Consider the following 21,191-nt stretch of genomic DNA (forward strand, 5'->3'; position numbering starts at 1 on the left):
TACGAATCGCTAGAGTGTTTTCATTTACTCTTTTTTTTTTTGAGCTTCCATGGTCCACATGTCGTATGCGTAATGTATGGAAATTTCAGCATTAGATGGAATCTCAAAGGTAAGCGAGTGACAATTGGGTGTTGCCCCATTGCTTATGCCCCACACGCCCCACGGACCCGCTTTTAAGGTCCCATTAGCAACCTGATGGCGTAGCATTGAGGCACGTTCGGCCACAAATATAAAGAAAGAAACATAAAATGGAGTAGTAGCCACAAAAATATGCGAGCAGCCAAGTCAAGTTGCGACCAAGAAACCAAACCAAACCAAACTAAACCGAACCAGCCAGTCGGCCAGAATCATTATATTGACCACAAAGAAAGCCAGCCCAAGAAGAAAGAGCCAAAGAAAGAGCGAAGAAGTAGCGAAGAAATGAAGCCCACACGGTTGTAGGGGATATACAATATACGTATGTATGTATATATGTCGGTATGGATATATAGCTTACAGATACGAGTACGACTACAGAAAAAGCTAAAGATACAGATACAAAGACGGAGCCGGAGAATGCCATGCATACTGTGCCACTGACCCAATTTCCAGACTCGTTTCCACAGAGAACCGCAGCGGATTTGAAATGTTAAGATACTAAGATACTTTGCTCTTTCACCGCAGTCCGTCTGCAGGTAGACACCGATATATACCCATATACTCTATACATTGTGTGTGTGTATATATGCGAAGTGGGGTCTCCAGTTCGCATCCGCATTTCTATGCCGCCGACTCCGAGTCCGACTTTGACTTCAGCTCCGAGGAGAGACCTCATCTTGTGGCGCTCCTGCTTCAGCTTCTTGATGTATCTGTAACTCGTTTCTGTATCTTGCGCCTTGTATCTGTGGCACTTAAATTTATGCAACATCATGGCTGCTGCTGCTGTTGCTGTTACTCTTCTGTTGCCTTTGCTGCGGCTTCGTTTTGTTCTAATCAAACTGTGCTACGTGTTGCGACGCGCCGCCTGTCATGGGTTAAGCTTTTCTTACTTTGTTATACTGGCACTGAGAAAAAATCTACAAAATCAATTATTTGGCAAACAAAAGTAAATAGAATTTCTTTTCTTTTTAAAAATGAAAATCTTTCTAGTACAAAGTGTCTTTTAATTATTATAAATAAATATTTATTTAAATTTTTTTCCTGCTTATGAGATTTTGGCAAAAGGGCACCTCATGAAGTAATTTTAAATGCATTAGAAAAGTAAAAGACAAACTTCTTTGGAATTTCTTCTCCATTTTAAATTTATCTTTATGTCAATTAAAACTAATTTTCCACTCTCATCCCATAGTTTTCGGCCACTTAATTGCATTCAGCTAACAATGTGGCTAAACATGACCCAGATTAAGGTGTCGGCGTAGATAACACGACTGATGGGGGAATCCTGAGATTGAAGTGCCCGAGATTGATGCCTAAGCAGACATTTAGGTTGGCTTAAGCAGCATGGTAGTGCTTAATTGATGGAGATGGAGAGTGAAGAAGATACTTCACAGAATGTAGTAGGACTAGATATACTAGGGAAATTTAAAAAATAAATATACTAGTGATTTTGAAAAAGTTTTAGGATAATCTAAGGTGAATGCTAAACAGCTCATCGCTCGATTACTTGTCAATAAGATGGACATGTGGCAAGTGATCATCCGGATTCCTCTCGACCTTTCCCAGAAAACGAAGATCAGCTTTTGCTACTTCAGCCTGCAAGTTGCTTTGGTTTATTTTTGGCACATGCAGTAGCAAGTGCAACAGAAAACGCTTCCCCCTCGAAATCTCCAGTTCCTTCGCTGAATCACTCCTCCGCCTCCTCTTGACAGACAAGCAGGCTAGCTGGTGTTTATATACTCTTCAAATGGGTGCATAAGCTATTGCAAGGATTTGAAAAATAATATATTTAATACAAATCTTTTATTTTCTTAAACTTTTGATATACTGCTACTTAAGCATTTTATGCTAATTAATGAATTATTATCAATTTCAATTAAATATATTTCAGTTAAAAGGAGTTTTTGGTATGTATTTGTTTTATATTTATATACAATTTGTTAAATATTATATGTTTATTTGAAGGGTATGGCTTTTTCGATAAGCAAAGGTTAAACAAACAGGCTTTTGTTTTTTGAGCAAAGTAACAAATCGGGCGTCGGTCGCTTAGACGATCGTGTCGAGTCGCCGTCGCATATTCATATTGTCCAGTAGTTGCAAGTAGCTAGTTGCTGTTGTTGTTGTAGTAGCTGATGTTGTTGTTGCTGCTGCCTTGCTGTTTTGTTGCTGCTGCCTTGCTGTTTTGTGCTGTGGCGCAGTTAAAGACACAATGACCTTGGGTGAAAGTTGCTCTCCATTTCTATTTTGTGTGAGTATTGTTGTTTGTTTGTTATTTTCTGTGTTTTGTGGCCCATTCGATGGGGTTGTTGCTGTTGCTGTCGCCTCTGCCATGCCATTTTTTACACTTATATACACATGCATATATACATATATTGTTATTTCTAACGATTTTGCCTTATTTGCTCTTGTCGCGCCACGACTTCTTCCCTTTTTGTTTACGGCCATGATTTGTGTGTGCTTGGCTTTATTTGTTCGGATTGTGTTTTTCCCCCCATTGTCGCTATTAGTTTTGATTACTTTTGCTCTTGATTGAGACTTTGATTGATGCAAGGTGGACGGGCGGGGGGGCGATATGTGGGGGGCAGGAAGCAGCAGAGCTGCAAAGCAGAACGGAAATGGATCGCGTGCCGGAAGTGGAGGAGCTGAAGATCCATACTTGGACTTGTTCGGCTCGAAATTTCGCAATTTTCATAATTTATGCACTCGCTCATTTTCGGCAATTAAAAAATGTAATTCATAGCCGAAGTGCAACTTTTGATTTTGCAACAATCACTGCACTTATTCACGCCTCGCCGATCCGCTGACCAAGATTCTAGCGAGAATAAATCATGTCTGTAATAACATTATAATCAATTATTAATATTTAAGTGTTGTTCTGGTTTTATTATTGTTCTTGCAGCTCTGCAGAAAACATTAATTAGCAGCAAAAGCAAACAGTGCACAACGAAAATCTTATGAAATACGCATTAAACTTGATTATTGTTACGATCCAAAAATGTAGAAGGCTGCCAGTTGTTAAATGATTGTAACAAGATCAAAGGCAAGACTACACCGGATGCAAATTCTAAAGCGAAATAATTATTATTTAAATGTATGTTGACATTAGGGTTTTAGAATGGTTTACCAAACGAGCTGCCCAACATCACTTTACAGAACTTATATCTAGTCACAGGGAAAGTCTTTGAGCTCGAAGAGAAATATTTCACCATTTATTCCGTTCCGTTGTCAAGTTCGTGTTGCATTTTAATGGCACACACGATGGATGGCCTAAAACTGGTTGAGAACGGTTCAAGCCAAAAAATACAAAACAGACGCGACGCGACTGCAATTAATTTACAATGCACAACGGCAACAACTACAGAAAAAACAACTAAAACAACAACATGAGCAGACGGCGCGTGATCTATGCGATCAATGGTCAGTGGGGTTCCGAGTTGGCTATACGAGGGGTTTGCGGGAGGTGGGCTCTACTACTTCAGCCGACTGGCCAACGACAAGTGACCCCATTTTTATTGGAACCTCTAAACGTGCGGCGTTGTTGCTGCCGCTGCCGCTTGTTCTACTTTGAAATTTCACTTTTCAAATCCCAGCTCGTGTGTGAGTGTAGTAGATGCGGCCAAGCAGGCAGGCAAAAAAATAATTAATAAGAAAAACATAAAAAACGTGCGAGCATGCGTGAGTTCAAAGTAATTTCTTGCCAAGTTCGCTGCCTAAGTCTTTTGAATGGAGTGCAGTCAGTGCAAGGCAGCATTCGATGTGATGTATAATAATGCCAAAAAAAAGCAGCATCAGGCACAGCACAATAATGCCGCACGAAATATTATGGGTATATTCCCCAAGAGTCAGACCCATCCACATCCACACAGCAACCAATGCAGCCAGAGGCAAGACCAAGGCAACAACATTGACGATTTAACCTCAAACTTCAAAGTGTCACTGTCATGGCCCTTTTTACTACTCCGCCGCAGTCGAGCCGCGGCAACAAAAACAGCAACCAAGCCATCCGTCGTCTTCGTGGTAGTCGCCATAACCTGTTGGCAATTCAGTTTATGACTTTTTTGCCCGGCACAGTGTGCCAAAATCCATAAATCCGTTATATATTTTGTATTTTACTTTTTCTAAGCATTTTTACAATTATTAATATAGTGAAAATAAGGTTATTTAATTTTTAAAATATTTTCTATTATTTTTCTTAATCGAACTGTAGCTTTTATGATCATTTTAAAATTCCCATATATTTTTATTTGTAAAGCTCGTAGATTTCACTAAGGTTTCGACCCACTGTTCGGGCTCACGTATTGCCACCAAAAGTGGGTCAGCATGAAACAAGCCAGAAAAAAGTAAAAAAGCGGCAGCAGCCACAGCAACAATACTAATACCAATACCACTACCAATGGCAACTGCACAGGCAACAACAACAACGCCAAATCACGCTGACGAACTGAATTAAAAAAAAGACTGGCTCGAAGAAAGCACACACACCAGCGCACACAGACACACACACACACTCATAGACGCGAACAACTTGTTGAATTGCCAGAGCTTAAAGCAGTTGTAAATTTATTTTTGGGGCTTGGCCCTTAGGAATTTACCCGTCGTCACAGTCGCAGGCGCAGGGCTAAAACAGCCAAAGGCCCCTTTTTGGGAGGCTGGGTGGGCGATAGAAATGGTTAATGGGTTCAAGTTGCTAGTTTTGAAATTCATATAAAAAGTATTAAGTATTTAAAGAATGTTTGCAGAAATTATAAACCATATTCCAGGATTTTAAACTTTAGGACTATTAGTTTTTCGGTATAAAATGTAAAACTGTCTAGTAATTATTAGCATTATATATTTCTTTAATTCAAGTCAAAATTAAAGAGCACAAATATCTTAAATCAAAATATAATAAGGACTTAAAATTTGAATTAATTTTTGATCTTACATAAAATGTAAGTAATAACAATATAAGCTAAAAAAAAACAGACTTTTTCATGCGAAATCCCACCACAAATTTAAATCAGAATTATGAATTAATTTGAAGTTAAAAATGAATCAAGCAAAATATTGATGACACCATCTAAGGGTTAAATAGATTGGGTCTCCGCTAAGTCATGCTTATCATGGCTCTGCACCTATCTTGGTGCACAGACATTCACGTGCGGTTCACGTTCGATAGTATCGCTTAAGAATCGCCCAACGTTCCAGCACTAATTGTTTTTTAAGGCCCGCAAAAATGGACATCGGCGAACTGCTGGCGTTTAAGGTAAATATATGGACGATACCAATGATATTCATGCACCTGGACCATTCCAAACTGTAGCCGGAACAGACGCCAAAGCGTCCGCACGAGGACGAGGACGACGACTTCGATTTGGCGAGCTCGCACGGAAAACGGGGCGGTGTCGATGAGAAAACCAAACGCATGCGGCGCATCGCCGAAGCCAAGGAGTCCGCACACTATGTCAAGCAAAGTGGTGGAGCCACCGGTGGCAGCGGCACCTCCGCCTTTGAATTCGATCCGGAACTGACGGAGGAGGAGCGCCTGAACATCCTGAAGTACGTGGAGAACGAGGAGGCCGATGGCGATGTTCTGGATGAGCAGAGCCTGAAGAAACTGATACTGGTGTTCGAGAAGCGTAACTTGAAGAACCAGGAGATGCGCATCAAGTTCGCCGACAGTCCCGAAAAGTTCATGGACTCGGAAGTGGAGCTGCACACGGTAATCCAGGAGCTGAAGGGCGTGGCCACGGTGCCCGATCTGTATCCAATCCTCGTGGAGCTGCACGGCCTGCACAGTTTGCTCGAACTGCTGGCACATCAGAACACAGACATCGCCGTGGCCGTGGTAGATCTGCTGCAGGAAGTGACCGATGTTGATATCCTGGGCGAAAGTCAAGAGGGCGCCGAATCCTTGATCGAAGCGCTGAGAAAAGAGCAAATCTGTGCTCTGCTTGTCCAGAATCTGGAGCGACTGAACGAACAGGTTAAGGAGGAAGCCGACGGCGTGCATAATACGCTGGCCATAGTGGAAAACCTTACCGAAATCGATTCGGAATTCGTAAAGGAAGCCGCTGAACAGGGACTGCTCGCCTGGCTGCTGAAACGCCTGCGTGGCAAGTCGCCCTTCGATCCCAACAAACTCTACTGCAGCGAGATACTTTCCATACTTATACAAACGGAGAACGAGAACCGATTACTGCTGGGCTCTCTGGATGGCGTGGATGTGCTGCTCCAGCAGCTGGCTGTCTACAAGAGACACGATCCCGCCAGCAACGAGGAGCAGGAGTACATGCAGAACCTCTTCAATTGCCTTTGTTCCGCCTTGATGGCCCGAGAGAATCGCGATCGTTTCCTCAGCGGCGAGGGTCTGCAGCTGATGAACCTAATGCTGCGCGAAAAGAAAATGTCCAGAAACGGATCGCTTAAGGTTTTGGATCATGCCATGGCTGGCCAGGATGGCAGAGACAACTGCAACAAGTTTGTCGAGATTCTCGGCTTGCGCACCATTTTCCCACTCTTCATGAAAACGCCCAAGCGCAACAAGCAGCGCCTGATCTCCGCCGATGAGCACGAGGAGCATGTGACCTCCGTGATCGCATCAATGCTGCGGAACTGCAAGGGCACACACCGCCAGCGAATGTTGGCCAAGTTCACGGAGAATGATCACGAGAAGGTGGATCGCCTGCTGGAGCTGCACCTCAAGTATCTGGCCAAGGTGGAGGCCATAGACAAGGAGATCGATCAGCAGGCTAAGGTACGAAGTGAAGCTTTGTTTGTAATCATAGACTAATCATTTGAAAACTAATATCATGCCACAGGATCCTAGCATTGATGAGGACGAGGAGGCGGAGAATAACTATATAAAACGACTGACCGGCGGTCTGTTCACGCTGCAGCGCATTGACTACATCCTGCTGGAGGTCAGTGCCACTGGCGACACCGTCAAGCAGCGTGTACTGCAGATCCTTAACTTGCGCGGCGCATCCATGAAGACCATTCGCAGCATTATGAGGGGTAACCACAAATGGAATGCCCAGTAAAAATCAAATATTAAATTTCAAATTCATTCACAGAATACGCTGGCAACCTGGGCGATGGCGACACCGACTGGCGGGAACAGGAGCAGACCCACATATTATCTTTAGTCGATCGTTTCTAAGGCTCAACACAGAATAAACAAAACATAAATATGACGAAAATCTTTAAAAATGTGGCGGCTCAGAAGTTTACATCTGAAATTTGAGATTACAATTTTGAACAATGAAATTGTTGTGGATTTTGAATTTAAGCAATGGCTTCCTTCTTATTGATGGTGTAAGTCTCAAACACATCCGGCTCGATCCTGCATTGTTTATTACAAAATGTGTATCCCTTTACTTTTTACCTTTCTTGTCGCAAATGTCTTTCTTTTCTTCCTTTTTCTTTTCCTCTTTTTTTGTGCAATCAGATTTCTTGTCATCTTTCTTCTCCGACTTCTGGCCACCTTTACTGTCCGCCTTTTTTTGATCTTTCTTGCAACCGCCCTTGCCCCTAAGTTGCAGTGATTAAAGTTAGTAAGAAACTATTTGAAAATGAACTAAAACGCACTGTTTTAAGCAGTCTGTGGATAACGCAAGAGGCAGGTTCGGCTTATGATTGTTTGGTATTTTAATTTAAAGCAAACTAAATAGCATAATACACAAGATGATGGATCTGCTTTAGAAGCAGCGTCGCATTTCAATAAATAAAATTTAAATGAACTTTTGCAAAAATCGCTATTAAAACGTATTTTCATTTCCATTTTCTATTATTCACGTGCAATTAATGTTGACTATTTAAGATACAATATAGAAATTGTTTAGGTGCAAAGAGAACACTCAACTTGCTCGATTATTCGAATTATCTATGACATATCCTTAGGACTTTAAACAGCTTTAAACTTAACATTTTTGCAAAATGAATTCATCAATTGTTCGACCGATCGTTACGAATACATAATGCTCTAACTACGAACCGATGGCATAGTTTCATTGAGTAGTTTACGTGTGGCTAGAGTAAATGTTAGGTTTTGGTTCTACTTTTTTGTCGACTTTCGTTTTGTGTCTGCGTGTGCTTATGAGTGTTGACTTAGCCGGTAACTGATGGAGCTATTTACTTTTGGGCATCGGGAATCTCGAAGTTCACGTCCATCTTCATTTCGCGGGCCAGTTTGACGATTTGCGCCAAGTGCACGGCGAGATCGGCAGCCTTGTCCAGATCATCGCGGGCCAGAATCTTCAGTCCAGATGTGCGAATCAGTTCGCGGGCCTCCTTGACTTTGGTTCCCTGCAATGCAAGCCAGTTTTGTTTAGCATATCTCTGCAACTCAGATAAATGCATCCATGAAAACTCACCTGAAGACGCACAACCACGGGCATGTTCAGATTCAGATCCTTGGTGGCGGAGATGATACCCTCGGCAATGACATCACATCGCATAATACCACCGAAGATGTTGACCAGAATGCAAAGCACCTTCGGATCGGAAGTGATGATCTTGAAGGCGGCCTTGACCGCCTCGGCAGTGGCACCACCACCGACATCCAGGAAATTGGCGGGTTCACCACCATACAACTTAATGATATCCATGGTGGCCATGGCCAGACCGGCGCCGTTCACCATGCAGCCGATGGTGCCATCCAGGGCAATGTAGTTCAGATTGTATTTGGCAGCCTCGACTTCCTTGGGATCCTCCTGGGTCCAATCGCGCAGCGCAAACAGCTCCTTCTGACGAAACTCGGCGTTGTCATCGAATCGCAGCTTAGCATCCAATGCGAAGACTACGGGTAAGCATTTAAAGTTGTTACAAATCATTAGGCTTAAACATAGTTTAATGGATGGTAAGGGTTATTATTGGTGAAATATACTTACAGCCTGGACAGAAAACATGAAATCCAGTACAATGACATACACAAATGAGTTAGTTCGTTAGGATGAGACAGACATTAGAATTAGACCACAACACATAACTTAAGAGAACATATATAACCAAACTTACAGCCGGACATGGCATCCTCGGCATAGGGGTTGATCTCAACCAGGAGGGCATCCTTCTTGACGAACAGGTCATACAGATTCAACAGCATCTGGACATGTGTGTCCTCACCATCGCCGCCCAGACCAACCTTCTTGACGATCTTTTCGGCCTGTTCACTGGTCAAACCAGTGCCAATATCGATGGGTTCGTACAGAATGGCATCTGGACTGCTGGCAGCCACCTCCTCAATATCAACACCACCCTCCTTGGAGGCGATCAGCACGGGACCCTGGAAATTCAATCGTCTTTTGTAACTTAATAGGATCGATCAAGTGAATGGGTATAGGTCGTACGTTAAAGGCACGCTCCATCATCACGGCGAAGTAGAACTCACGGCGGGGGAACTTCCTTTCGGCAACCATCACCTTCTTGCAGATGCGACCGGCTGCTCCAGTTTGCTTAGTGACCAGAAGCTGATCAATCATCTTGCCTGAAAGTTCCTCAGCGGTCTGGGGACTGCAGAGTAAGATTTGTTATTTATGTTTTACTATAGATATTAGACGTATATCACAACTTACTCGTAGACCACTCGCACACCTCCCTTCAGGCCATTCTTAAAGGTTCCCTTGCCTCGTCCTCCGGCCAAAACCTGAGCCTTCAGCACCAGGTTATCGGTCTTCAGCTTGGTGGCGATATCGTTGGCCTCCTTGCCGTTCTTGGCAACAGCGAAACTGCGAAAGGAATGAATCACTTAGTACAGGAAATAATTTGGGGGGCTCTCTGAAAAATTGTTGATAGAAACATTTCATATGAATTTCCTTATCAGTGGACCACAAAGGTTGAAAATTGAGACAAGGTTATTCGGTCATTCGGGAGACGACAAGCCCACTTTTTAGAAAATAAAACAGTCGCCTGATTTTACTTGAATAATCGCAAAAGCAACTCCTTTCTTTTGGTTTTAATAATCTCAACTTATCAAACAAAATGGAAATCAAAATATTCTAGCTTTGCAATTGTTTACATTTAAATTGCAGGTATTTTAAACATTAAAATAGATTTTCTTTACACAAAGTATATGTATATTTAGTTAGTGTAACTATGATAGACGTAAACTACTGCCGCTTTCATCTTATCAAAGCCCACGTCACTGACCCTTGTCACTTTACGCCGATCAAAGTGTGGTATAGTATAAAACTTGTTATCACCCTTATCATCGGCGGCTGCGCTTCTCTGGTTTGTTTACCCCGTAGTCGGGCTATACTCATATTATTAAGTTAAGACAAAGTCCAAAACGCACATAAGAAAGAAACAGACGACGCAACGACAACGCGGCACTTTCATTGAACTTTGGACCGCGACTTTGACGCAAATTGTTGGTTGTTTGCTCGCGATTTTGATAATTCCGATTAGGTTTACTCACCGAGGTGTTGGGATCTTGGCCTCATTGAGGAGACTGTAGGAAACGTGTTCCTGGACATTGAGGTTCCTCAGCTGCTGGACAGCGATGGGAGCCAGGCCAAGAATCTGAAAAGGTTGAATTTTTGTCATGGAAGAAATGAATAATATATTTAAAAAGATAAAAATAAGAACGATTTCGGAACTGATTGTACTATCTTATAAATGAAACCTTAATTCGAATCACGAGGTCATTGTCAAGCAAAAATTAAACACAAAAAACTGGTTCGGTGATTCATGTGAAAGAAAAACATAAACAAAAAGCGGCGAAAAGAGATAAAATCTGGGTTAAGAGCAAGTTCGTCTGGTTAACGGCGTTTCCCGGTGATAACCGAAACTAATTCACAGATTAAGAATTTAATTAGAGGGCCCGGCGACAACAGCAACAACAACCACAAACGATAAGCAACAGTTGTCAGCTGCTCATTGATAAAAAAAATTAAGTGGGGGAATAAATGGGGCTTTCAAGGTCCCCACACTCACACACACATGCGTACGAAAAGCGCACAGTTGCGTCACACTGATACAATAAAAAAGTCAGGTGTCTTCGGCGATCGTGACTCTCTTTAAATCTCACACTCTCCCCGTTTCTCTGGAGAAATATTTAGTTAACAAATGGAAAGAACTTAAATTAGCGCAACATTTTTTTTACCGATAAACGATCAGCATTTCACATGTGTGAGTAAGAGAGAGAGAGAGAAAGAGAGAGCGTAAGTGTTCACCTCTCTCTTTTCGCCTTATTATGTAAAGCGACGGATTTTCGCATTTTTTACACACAAATATGACCACTAATTGGCGAACTCACCTTTTTCACGGCCGCTGGCCTAACGGCTTCGATCAGGGGGCCGCCAGTTCGTGCCAAGAATGAAGCCATTTTGTTCTGAAATTGAATGGGAACGTACGTTTAACGATTTGAAAGCGAATTTTGACGTTACTGCTTACATTTCAAGATTTTTTTGCCGTCGCCTGCTGATGGAGGTGGTAGAGCTTCGATAGCAGGGACTTTTTTATGCTTTTACAATCGAAAATGCCGAAAAACTATCGTGCACTCAATGCAAGGTGGGAAACTGTAATATATTATCAAAGATTCAAACCAATTTGGCGGGAACTTTTAAAATTGCTTGCCAACTAAATTGGCTTTCAACTAATGTTTTTTATGATAATATAATCGCCCATATAAAAATATAATCACTAATGTCACAATATAATCTAGACCACTTTTATATCAAAATTAATTCGATTAGTTCCCATTTACTTTGAACATAACTTAAATCAAACAAAATCATTGTTTTCCCTTTTGAGTTATTATTTTTTCATTTTTTTTTTGGATTTTACATTGCAGCTTGTTATAGGACAAAAAAAACGTGATCACCATCAATACATACAATTAACATACATTCAAGACAATAAATAAGTTTATAAATAGTAGATAGCTATCTAGAAGACTTTAAAGTAGAGCTGTAAATTACGCCAGAATTCTACACTGTGCTACAAACAAGCGCTTAGTGCGCACTTCCGGTTGCGTGTCTGCAGCAGAGTGTAAGCATATTATAAACTTTTTAGCAAACGGAAACAGGAAGACGAAAATCGCGCAAATGGTTCACTTGAATTTGCTTGAGCACATTAATAATAAATCAGCCGCGGCGTTGATTTTGTGCAAGCGAATTTTCCAAGTGAAGCAAGTGCATTTTCATTACGGCCAAAATGCAGCATGGCTCATATGTATACGTACCACGCCCACTACGCCCTTCTGTTTAAGGGGAAGTGGCAGGTTGTGATACAGGAGCATGCCGAATTTTGGCCCACACAAAAAGTATATAGAACAAAAAACAGTTTATAAGCATTGCAATGATTTGCATTTAAATTCCATTTCGCAGTGTAATCTGATTTTGTAAAAACAGATTTCAAGGCAAAATGGTTTTGGGAAAAGCGGAAAAGTTTGAAGAGAAGTTTTCAGCTGCTTGCGCTTATTTTGCATTTGATTATTTTACACAGCTTTTGGGATAGCAGCAAAAAGTGTGCAGAAAATCAATGGCATTGGCAAAACAAATCACAGACAGCGGAAAATGGAGAAGTTAAAATCTAACATAGAACACAAAACACACAATAATATACAATAATGGACTAGGACAAGTGAACGAACATATAAATAAACAAAGACAGTGGACATACTACATATAAAACATATTAAAACTAAGCGAATTCCGTAAAAGCAGCGATCCATCAGCGTAAATCGTAAAATCATCAAAAACTTCTTCTTTTGTCGGTTCCGGTGCCAGCCCAGTCAAAATGTACATATATGTATCTTGATTAAGAACCCAACTTAATACTCCAGACTCGTTTCAATAATTTGCAGCACGCGCTGCCGCCCGATTTTGTTCCAGAACAGATAGGGTTCCTTGGAACCGGTGACTTGGCGTGGTGATCTGAAAAGAGGCACAAATCGTAAATTCTTACGATGTATTTATATAGTATAAAGTCTTACGTCTGAAAACAATCAAATCGCACAACGCCCCTTTCGTTGACTAGACATGAGTGTATGTCGATGACCTTTAGGTGACAGCACTCGCTTCGGATAAACTTGTTGAATCGGTAGATCTTGTCACACAATACCTTGTCGTGGCAATAGTTGCCCAGCGGTGCAAGATTTGTGAGAATCGGCACCAATCGCATATTGTGCATCTCCTTGATCAGCAGCCGGAAATCGTGCTCGATCTGAACCAAAGGCCTGCCACGCATAATGTCCACCGATCCGATATTGACGATGATCTGGGTACCCTCGGGTAATTGCACTCTTTTCAAACGATTTCGGGCGCCATTGATCGTCAGTCCGGATACACAAAGTCCTGACTGCAGGACGCGTTCGTGCCGCCTAAATCGGCATTTCAGCTCCATTCGGGCGAGATATAGCATAAAATCATCGCCCATAAGCGGAAAGTCCAGCAGATAGGCATCGTAATCCGAGTTAATCGTCAGCAGAGAATCGTTGTAGGTTCCACTGGTTAAAATCGTGGGCGTGGGCGTCATTTCGTGGCGTCTCTTCAATACGTTCATGTCGTTAAATGGATGCACAAAGATGCCCAAATGGCGGTTTTCAGTCGGTTCAGTTTTCTTGCTCTGGGTTCTGCAGCAGCTTGGCTGTTGCCCAGGTGCAGCCAAATGGGTTGGTTCCTCCGGGGCATCGCTGTAGATGTTGATGGGTACTGGCATTTGGGGCGCATTTACGCTGGCTTGCTGGTAGAAATTGTTGCTAGGAGTTCAGTAGAAAGAATAGTACATTTATTAACTAAATAAATAGAAACTAAGGTTTCTTATATGCATTTTTGCTATAGTTACACTCTCTGTATAAACACTTGTTCAGTACTCACAGATGCTTCCAATTATCCTGGTAGCACCAGTTCGACTCCGCTGCCTCATTGGCCATTTGGTGCAGCGAAGCCGGTCTGGTGGCGATCTCCTTGGTCCTCTCATTCGTTATCTTGGGCACGGTCCTTGGGCTGGTGTTCAGCTGGGACAGAGCCCTCCGTTTAAAGGGATTCTTCCAGTAGCGTGGTGGTGCTCGTGGTATGTTCTCCAGGGACGGAGCTCCGCTGCTGTAGTCGCTGGTGCTGTTGGTGGTGCGCTGTTTCTGGTTGAGCACCATATCCAGGAGGTGACCGTTCTTCAGGTTCGCTTTCAGGTTGAAGATCCGTTTCCCGGTCTCGCTGCACTCGGCGGTCACATTGGGAATGGTCAGCAGGAAGTCCGTCACGTTGTCGTGCAGTGGAAAGGGATTGCCCGTCAGTTTTCGATATTCACCTGGCAGATTTCGATTATAGAATTTATAAAAGGTTAAGCATACAAAAAAGAAATATAGAAAAAATTCTAAAAATAATTACACAAAATTATAAACATTATATAATCCATATAAGATTGAATAAAACTTTGAGTTTATAAATTCAAGATATCTAACTCAATAAAGCCACTTAGAGAAAGTTCTGAAGTGTTTGATGAAGTCGAAACTTCTGGAATGATTTTTCCAAGAAGAAAGCTTTCAAAGTGTGCTTGAGAAAACATAAAGCTACTCACTCTTGATGTTCGATATCGTGATTCCATTCTGGGCGTGGCTCAGCAATATGGCGCGCACCTCGGCATCTATATCGGGATAATCCTCGCGCACGGATATATAGTTGCTCTCGATAATGGTCATGTTGGTCTCGCTGGTGTTGTTGTTGCTGCTGTAGGTGATTTCCTTGGTGGAAATCTGAGTGGACGAGAAGAGTCTGGCTACGATTTGCAACTGCTGGCTGCTCTGCCGGCTGGTGAGTTCATGAGCCACCAATGGCACCTTCCACAACTCCGGCGATTCGGTTTTTCGCGCCGATTTGAAGATCTTCTGAAAGCGTTCACCGCATGCGGAGAAATCGGACTTTACGAAGATCTTGTAGAGGCGGTTGGAGGAACTCTTGCGAAAGGAACCGAATGGCTGGAGTTTTTCGCGCAACTGCTGGAAACACGTGGTCAGCCGCTTTTTCACGGACTTAAGATAATAGGTTTTGGCGGAAGTATTGGTGCTGGTATAACTGATCGGTTTGCTGGGGAATTCACTTGTGACTGTGGCCATCGCTTGGAGGTAAGTGATCCAATATTCTTGGATCCCTCGCCATAGCGGTCCACTTCTCCATTCATCTGGATTTTGGAGACTTACGGTGGTTTTCGTACTGGAAGGCGAAAGAGCAGGCGCAAAAGAAGTAACGGTGAGCAGTTTGCAGAGATAATGTTTCCAGATCAACAGCATTTGTGAAAATACATTAGGGTGGCACAACCAAAAATGTAGCAAAAATAGAAACCTGTTTTCAAAAGCTCAAAATATGCTATATATATATTCATTTTCATTAATTTTTCAGGCTCCTATCAATTTCTTCCCATTTGCCCACCATTAGGTTAACATTCAAAGCAGGCTACGTAGCCAGTAAAAACAATTAAACGAAATTACCACCTGCATAGCCATTTGACGACCATTACACAAAACAGTTTGCACTCCGTTCCAGCTGGACATTCGTTTTAATGGCCTTTCTCCTGGTCCAGATTAGAAAACAGCACGCCAGTGGGTCTGCAGTGCTTGATAAGTAATTACGAAGTAGCATATAAATTCCAGAGTAACTCAAATGGTGCCGACGAGCGTTACCACGTGCGGTGCTCTGGTCTGTCGGCTAATCGGCAAATGGAGCTGCTTGGCATCAATTCCCCAGGAGATGATTATCCATTAATACAGCAAGTGCACCTGGAACGCAGAGAAGGGTAATGGAGGCACTTGCTCTGAGGGTTAGTTCAGCGATTGATGGATGACTCAGGGGCTTTCTTACATCTCGTGATGATCCCGGCACCCCGGAAGAAGCACAGACAATCGGAAGGAGGATTATGGCCTCTTAGCTTAAGCAACTTGATACAGTCAAACATCAGTAATGCGTTCCAGCAAGAAGTTAAATTAGTAAAAAACACATTTTACTTAGCTAGCAGATCAAAATAGCTTGGGAAAAATTATTTTTAATAGGTGTTTATGGGTTCAAAGGGTAATATATATAGAATGGGGAAGTGCCACTACCAAATAACTGTACTTTAAGGAAGTACTTCCTTATAGAAGTTGTACTGTATATTTTCCCCTAGTCCTGCCTTAATTGCAGAGGAAGCTGCAGAGACGTGACGAGCAATACAATTTATATGTAGAAAAACTGGGCAAGAACATGTGGTCCAATTGATAAATCTCGCCCCTTCTCCCAATTTCTGTTTGCTGAATGTGTAAGCCCAATAATTTAGAGTGGGATGAATCAGCCGGATTTTCTTGCCATTCAATTTTCCCTTTCGGGTGGTGTTTCAAATATTTTGAATGCACTCGCACAGCACAGGGCAATTGTCCGGTAATAATAGTAATTTGCATTCCAGGCCCTCTCTCAATCTCTCTACTCCCACCTAAGAATTACAGTGGTCACTTGATTGTAAGGTAAGGAAATATATATATGTTATTTGGTTACTTCCTTGTATTTTTATAAGCGTAATCGTTTGAAGTAACCAGTGAATAATACATTTGTTTAATATTTTTAATATTTTTTTCATTTTCCTACTCTCTTCCTTTCTAATAGCTACATTTCTACAAGTATTCCATATACTTTTCCCCATGATTGAAGACCATTTTTGATTGACAACTTTTGCATTTGCGTGTGGTGGGTGTGCATTTCAAATCGCAAAAAGCAATTTACCGCCTAGATTTGTGAACGACACTTTTCATTGGGTTCGACTGCATTTCTGCATAAATTATGGAAGCCGACGGAGCAATTTGTTGTTATTCTATCTGCTGTTCTAGAATTTTTACCAGCAGCGAGTTTATTTCGCAGAGGGCGGCTAAAAGTTGGGGGATAGGCAAATTATTGTAATCAATTTATGCGAACAAATTAGCTATTGCCTCACTTTGGTGGGGCGGAGACACCTGTTAATCTGCTGACAGGCGGAAAATCTCAGGAATGCTGATTGAGTTGCACACGATTAACCAGAAGTTCACCCCAATGGCAACTGAATCAGATCGCCTTTCGGCGGCAGCTCCATCACTAATTTTCAGTAATTATCCTTATCCGTTTCCAGAGTCTGGCTTAACATCTGTTATTATTACTCCGCAGCAAATCGATTGATTGCCCTGCAAAAGGGCCTTAATCAGGGCGCCGCAATTCAAACACACGTAATTAGAGCCCTGCTGTAATTCTGTGGATGTGGAATGCATTGAAGAAAAAATATTGTAAAATATACGGAAAGATGGTTTTAGTAAATCAATGCAGTTCGATTTTAAATAGTTAGCAATATTACAATAAGTAGAATATAAAGTTAACTTATTTCGATATTAAGTGCATTTAAGTTCTTGATATTTAATGCATTTTTGGACAGTGCATGGCTACCTCCTTTATGATGACCGGTTACAGGTTGGCCAACAGATTGTAAAATGGCAAAACACTCGAGATAAACGGCTAAGCATCTGGCTGAGTGTGTGGCCGGTTGGCAATTAATCAAGGCTAGGTGTCGCAGACCGTAAGTCTGCTTCCGATTCCGGTTTTTGAGCCCCAAGAAAGTCCTCATTATGCCCACACGATATGGTAATTCGAAGCTGTCTTGACGGAAGGCTGCCAGTCACTTTGGATATTTATTTTCGAAAATAATAAATGCCTGCATGCACTTTAAGTGTTTATTTTTGAAAGTTTTAAAAATGTATCTTAAGTTTTATTTAGTAGAAAACTTCATTACAATTTAAATCACATTTATTTGATTTACGGTTTTTAATATTTCAACAAAGTCAAAAAGCAGTAAAGGCAAATGTCAAATGCAAAGTCAGTGCAAACACAATTTGCAAATACAAACAAAGATAAGCAACTACAAAAAGGGAAACGCTTCTGTCATTCCTAAAATGTCCAAAAATCAAAGAGACGTTGTTTGCCCTGTAACTTTTCATGTATTGATTTTTATGAAAAGACTTTATTTAAAAATAAGATTTAAGGTTGAAGTTTTGTAAAATTTTAAATTCCTATTCAATAACGGTTGTGCGACTTAAGTTATCGATAACTTGTTGATGAACCATTTTGTTGTTACTCGCCAGTAATGGCGATCCGTTAGCGGTTACCAGCTAAAGGCTAGAAAGAAATGTAAATAGCCAGACGAAGTGAATTTACTAATTTATCCAAGGACTACTAAGAAATATTCAATAGCAGATATAAGAAAATAAAAAGAACATATCATCGTAATCCAAACATAGGTCAGTTTCACGCAGTTCGTAATTTTTAGCTATACTGCTTGCACATTTCCCCGCCAGAAACAGGTTTTTCGCCGCAACGACGCATCTCTGACGATTGAATTGCTTTGCAGCTGCTTCGCTCGAATTCGGTTCTCATTCGGTTCAGATTATCGCGCTTGTGCGGTTGTGCGGAGCGGACGAGTTGAAATGGCCGAGTCGTGAACTTGAAATCCATACAGGCGTTTTAAAACATAAACAAACAAATACGAATGCGACAAAGTGCCGGTAAAAGTTTAAATGTTTGATCTCGGAAACATAAATAATTTTTAACCAGCACACACGAACTAACGAATTTTCAGCTAGCGAATTGCGGTGTAATAAAAAACGAAAAACACAAATGGCGCGCGATTTTACGTGTTACTCGTCTAAAAGTGAGAAAATCTTAAATAAAAAGGATTAAACAAAGCTTAAACTAATAACAGTTAAAATATAACTGTTTACTGTAGTTTTTTGTTTGGCAAAATAAAGTGCAAGCCAGTGAAGAAATTATTAAGCTAAACTACTAGTGCTCGAATAACCGTACAACCCATTGAAATAATTAACAAAATAGCTAATATAAATATAAAAAATAAAAGTGAATCCAATTCGTATAAATTTTAAGTCTCACAAGAAAATGCCGACAAAATGGCAATGTGATTTGTTTGTGTAGCTGGAGAGTGCAATAAATAACAGTAAGAAGTAACAGTAAACAACGGAGCAAGCCAAGATGACGCGAGAGGAAGAGGAAGAGGTGCGCTCCCTGCTCTCCCGCCACCAGGAGCGGATTATGCTGGACCTGGGGAGCACCGATCTGTTGGCGGTTCTGGTCAAGAACTCGGTGCTCAGTCAATCGGAAGAGGATCTCCTATTGAAGCCCTACAACGCAGTTACGCCCACGCCCTCTGCTGCCGCCTCTGCCACAGTGGAGCCTCCCGGCAGTGCACCCTCGCTCACCAAGCGGAAACTAAGTGCCGTCGCCAGTAGTGGGAGTACGGCCAGCGGAGGGAGTGCCGGCAGCGGGGGCAGTGGATCCTCCAGGTGCGCCAGCGTAAACGGAGACACCAACTGCGACAGTCGCTCACTAACGCCCTCTGGCGGGGGACCATGTTCTGGGCTAAACGACGCCGAAATCCTGCGCGTCCAGTGCTCCAATCTCATCGATATCATTGCCAAGAACGGATTCGAGAAGTTCAAGCAGTTCTGCTACGCCATCGAGTGCGAGTGTCCGCAGCTCATCGAGGATCTAATTAACGATCGTCTCAAGACCGGTAAGTACCTGGCTTAATCTCGTACACGGGGAGAAAATATCACAAGCAAGGGGTATTTGTTTCTATCGGAATTTGCTAATGTTCTTGGTCAACATCAGCAATATATAGTATTTTCCTGGTGTAGAAACCACCTTTCGATTAAAATACACGAAAACACCTTCTGTTAACCGGTTCTGTATGATCTACCTGATCCCACAATGCGGCAGCTTTAGTAGCCCATATCTCAGCTGTAAATTATTCACCTAATTGTTCGCGATCGGCTCTCGAAATTCTCATCTCTGCTAATTGGTTTTGCTGTACAGGGAGCACTCGTTAAGTATAATTTTAACATTTTAATTTAACAGGGAAGAAAAGAGGTAGTAATTCGGATGGCAAAATATGTTCGATAGTGAAAAGAAATCATTTTTGCGGAGCAATAATTATATTAAGGTTTCCAATTTCGGAGCGATCACTGTTTAGTTCTTCGAGTTTCTTTTCGTCGCGTAAGCTTTTTTACCATGAGTACGTGGGCGTTTGTCTAGAAGGTGTGCGAGTGGGCGGGACACCAACCATTTACAGTGGCGCGTTAATAATAATTGGCATTATTTGAGATTATAACGCTGATTACGGAGTTTTAATATTTATGCAAATACTTTTTATGAGATGGCAGGTGCCATTTGAAGCGTTTTCCAAACGATATCACACTTTATAAATGTTCTATACTTGGAACTTCACACCATATTTCTGTGAAAAAACTCTTATCGAAAGTGAGACGCTAGCTGATGTGTTAGAAATTCAAATAAAAGACTGAATAGAAGAATCAACAACTGAAAGACGAGCAATTCAAGACGTTTTTTTATGTTTCTGTCTGATAAGAAAATGCTTGTTTGCTTTTCGTCAAAAAAATTAAGTGGTGATGAAAAAGAAGTACAGCCAGATGATGAGGGAGCAGATGATCTTCTCTTCTTACATTTCATCCATTTGTTTCCACATTATCATCGCCTTCAATTTAAAGTATGCAAGTTCCCATATTTTCCATTTCCATTAGATAGCCAAATTTTAGGTTTGCCATCCATGATTTAAGATCTCTTAACAAAATAGCAAAATTCCTTTGTTGTTCCATTAGGTGAATCATTCGTTTTTAAGCGAAAATGAGTAGTTTTCGGTTGATAAAGAATGGGTTTTGTATGGGAGTATTAATAAACTTCTTCCACATTCCATTAAAAAACTGTTATTTATTTTTGCTAAATTATTTTTCTCTGAGGTCATACCTTTAGCATCTTTGCTTATGTATAACCAACTCCATTTCTCCTTCTCAAATGAACTTCCTCCAAACGATCCGTCAAGAGTTCGCACAGCTGTTGCGGATCCACGCGCTGATTCATTGACCCACAAGTTCAGCAGTTGTAGCCAAGCCCATCATCCTATGGTCCACAACAACAATTCAACAAGAACATCAACAACAGTTCTACAACGACAACAACCAACATTTCAAGAAAAACAACAACTCAGTGTAGACATGTAAATTTTGCTGCCCAGACTTGTAAATTACCCACCAAAAGGCAGAAGACAGGAAAAGTAGAGGGAGT

At 41.6% G+C, this 21,191-nt stretch overlaps 4 protein-coding genes across 12 annotated transcripts in view; 2 read left to right on the forward strand and 2 right to left on the reverse strand.

Moving 5' to 3' along the window:
• Positions 1-5,292: 5,292 nt before the first annotated feature.
• On the forward strand, positions 5,293-7,310 carry LOC6607181 (beta-catenin-like protein 1). The gene is made up of 4 exons (XM_002031931.2): positions 5,293-5,380; positions 5,438-6,871; positions 6,936-7,131; positions 7,191-7,310. The coding sequence occupies exons 1-4, from the start codon at positions 5,351-5,353 to the stop codon at positions 7,274-7,276; spliced, it is 1,746 nt and encodes a 581-aa protein (XP_002031967.1). The 5' UTR covers positions 5,293-5,350; the 3' UTR covers positions 7,277-7,310.
• Positions 7,311-7,447: 137 nt separating this feature from the next.
• On the reverse strand, positions 7,448-11,585 carry LOC6607182 (succinate--CoA ligase [ADP-forming] subunit beta, mitochondrial). 3 transcript variants are annotated; one of them, XM_002031932.2, is made up of 9 exons: positions 11,509-11,585; positions 11,372-11,446; positions 10,532-10,635; positions 9,690-9,842; positions 9,465-9,627; positions 9,133-9,400; positions 8,490-8,914; positions 8,252-8,421; positions 7,448-7,647 (listed from the first exon to the last, which is right to left on the reverse strand). In XM_002031932.2, exons 2-9 carry the CDS (start codon positions 11,438-11,440, stop codon positions 7,491-7,493), a joined length of 1,509 nt encoding a protein of 502 aa, XP_002031968.1. In that variant the 5' UTR covers positions 11,441-11,446; positions 11,509-11,585; the 3' UTR covers positions 7,448-7,490. The 3 variants fall into 3 exon arrangements, with proteins under 3 accessions (XP_002031968.1, XP_032576606.1, XP_032576607.1); XM_032720715.1 differs by lacking the exon at positions 7,448-7,647 and adding an exon at positions 9,006-9,008 and having other exon boundaries at positions 7,741-8,421; XM_032720716.1 differs by lacking the exon at positions 7,448-7,647 and having other exon boundaries at positions 7,741-8,421.
• Positions 11,586-11,859: 274 nt separating this feature from the next.
• Positions 11,860-15,194, reverse strand: LOC6607183 (maternal effect protein oskar). 2 transcript variants are annotated; one of them, XM_032720714.1, is made up of 4 exons: positions 14,635-15,194; positions 13,935-14,364; positions 13,052-13,825; positions 11,860-12,992 (listed from the first exon to the last, which is right to left on the reverse strand). In XM_032720714.1, the coding sequence occupies exons 1-4, from the start codon at positions 15,167-15,169 to the stop codon at positions 12,890-12,892; spliced, it is 1,842 nt and encodes a 613-aa protein (XP_032576605.1). In that variant the 5' UTR covers positions 15,170-15,194; the 3' UTR covers positions 11,860-12,889. The 2 variants fall into 2 exon arrangements, with proteins under 2 accessions (XP_032576605.1, XP_002031969.1); XM_002031933.2 differs by having other exon boundaries at positions 11,861-12,992; positions 13,052-13,816; positions 14,635-15,193.
• Positions 15,195-18,468: 3,274 nt separating this feature from the next.
• The window catches only part of LOC6607184 (tight junction protein ZO-1), an 82,420-nt gene continuing 79,697 nt past the window's right edge, over positions 18,469-21,191 (forward strand). For 2 of the 6 annotated variants that reach the window (XM_032721546.1, XM_032721547.1), the window contains exon 1: positions 18,476-19,623. In XM_032721546.1, coding sequence (XP_032577437.1) covers positions 19,083-19,623 — 541 coding nt within the window. In that variant the 5' untranslated portion in view covers positions 18,476-19,082. Of the gene's footprint in view, positions 19,624-21,191 lie in introns of all 6 variants that reach the window. The other 4 variants (XM_002031934.2, XM_032721540.1, XM_032721549.1 and 1 more) reach the window with 3 other exon arrangements.

The sequence above is a fragment of the Drosophila sechellia genome, chromosome 3R (assembly GCF_004382195.2).
Source record: "Drosophila sechellia strain sech25 chromosome 3R, ASM438219v1, whole genome shotgun sequence".
Classification (NCBI taxonomy): Eukaryota; Metazoa; Arthropoda; class Insecta; order Diptera; family Drosophilidae; genus Drosophila; species Drosophila sechellia.

What these genes read in the sequence shown, in the direction of transcription:
- LOC6607181 (XM_002031931.2), top strand. Translation starts at nt 5,351, where the DNA reads ATGGACATCGGCGAACTGCTGGCGTTTAAG. An exon ending in GCGAACTGCTGGCGTTTAAG is followed by an intron (nt 5,381 to 5,437) that starts GTAAATATATGG and finishes TCCAAACTGTAG; the next exon opens with CCGGAACAGACGCCAAAGCG. An exon ending in CATTCGCAGCATTATGAGGG is followed by an intron (nt 7,132 to 7,190) that starts GTAACCACAAAT and finishes ATTCATTCACAG; the next exon opens with AATACGCTGGCAACCTGGGC.
- LOC6607182 (XM_002031932.2), bottom strand. Translation starts at nt 11,440, where the DNA reads ATGGCTTCATTCTTGGCACGAACTGGCGGCCCCCTGATCGAAGCCGTT. An exon ending in GCCAAGATCCCAACACCTCG is followed by an intron (nt 9,843 to 10,531) that starts GTGAGTAAACCT and finishes TTCCTTTCGCAG; the next exon opens with TTTCGCTGTTGCCAAGAACG. An exon ending in CGAGGATGCCATGTCCGGCT is followed by an intron (nt 8,915 to 9,132) that starts GTAAGTTTGGTT and finishes GCTTACCCGTAG; the next exon opens with TCTTCGCATTGGATGCTAAG.
- LOC6607183 (XM_032720714.1), bottom strand. Translation starts at nt 15,169, where the DNA reads ATGGCCACAGTCACAAGTGAATTCCCCAGCAAACCGATCAGTTATACC. An exon ending in CACGATATCGAACATCAAGA is followed by an intron (nt 14,365 to 14,634) that starts GTGAGTAGCTTT and finishes GAAATCTGCCAG; the next exon opens with GTGAATATCGAAAACTGACG. An exon ending in CAGGATAATTGGAAGCATCT is followed by an intron (nt 13,826 to 13,934) that starts GTGAGTACTGAA and finishes TTCTTTCTACTG; the next exon opens with AACTCCTAGCAACAATTTCT.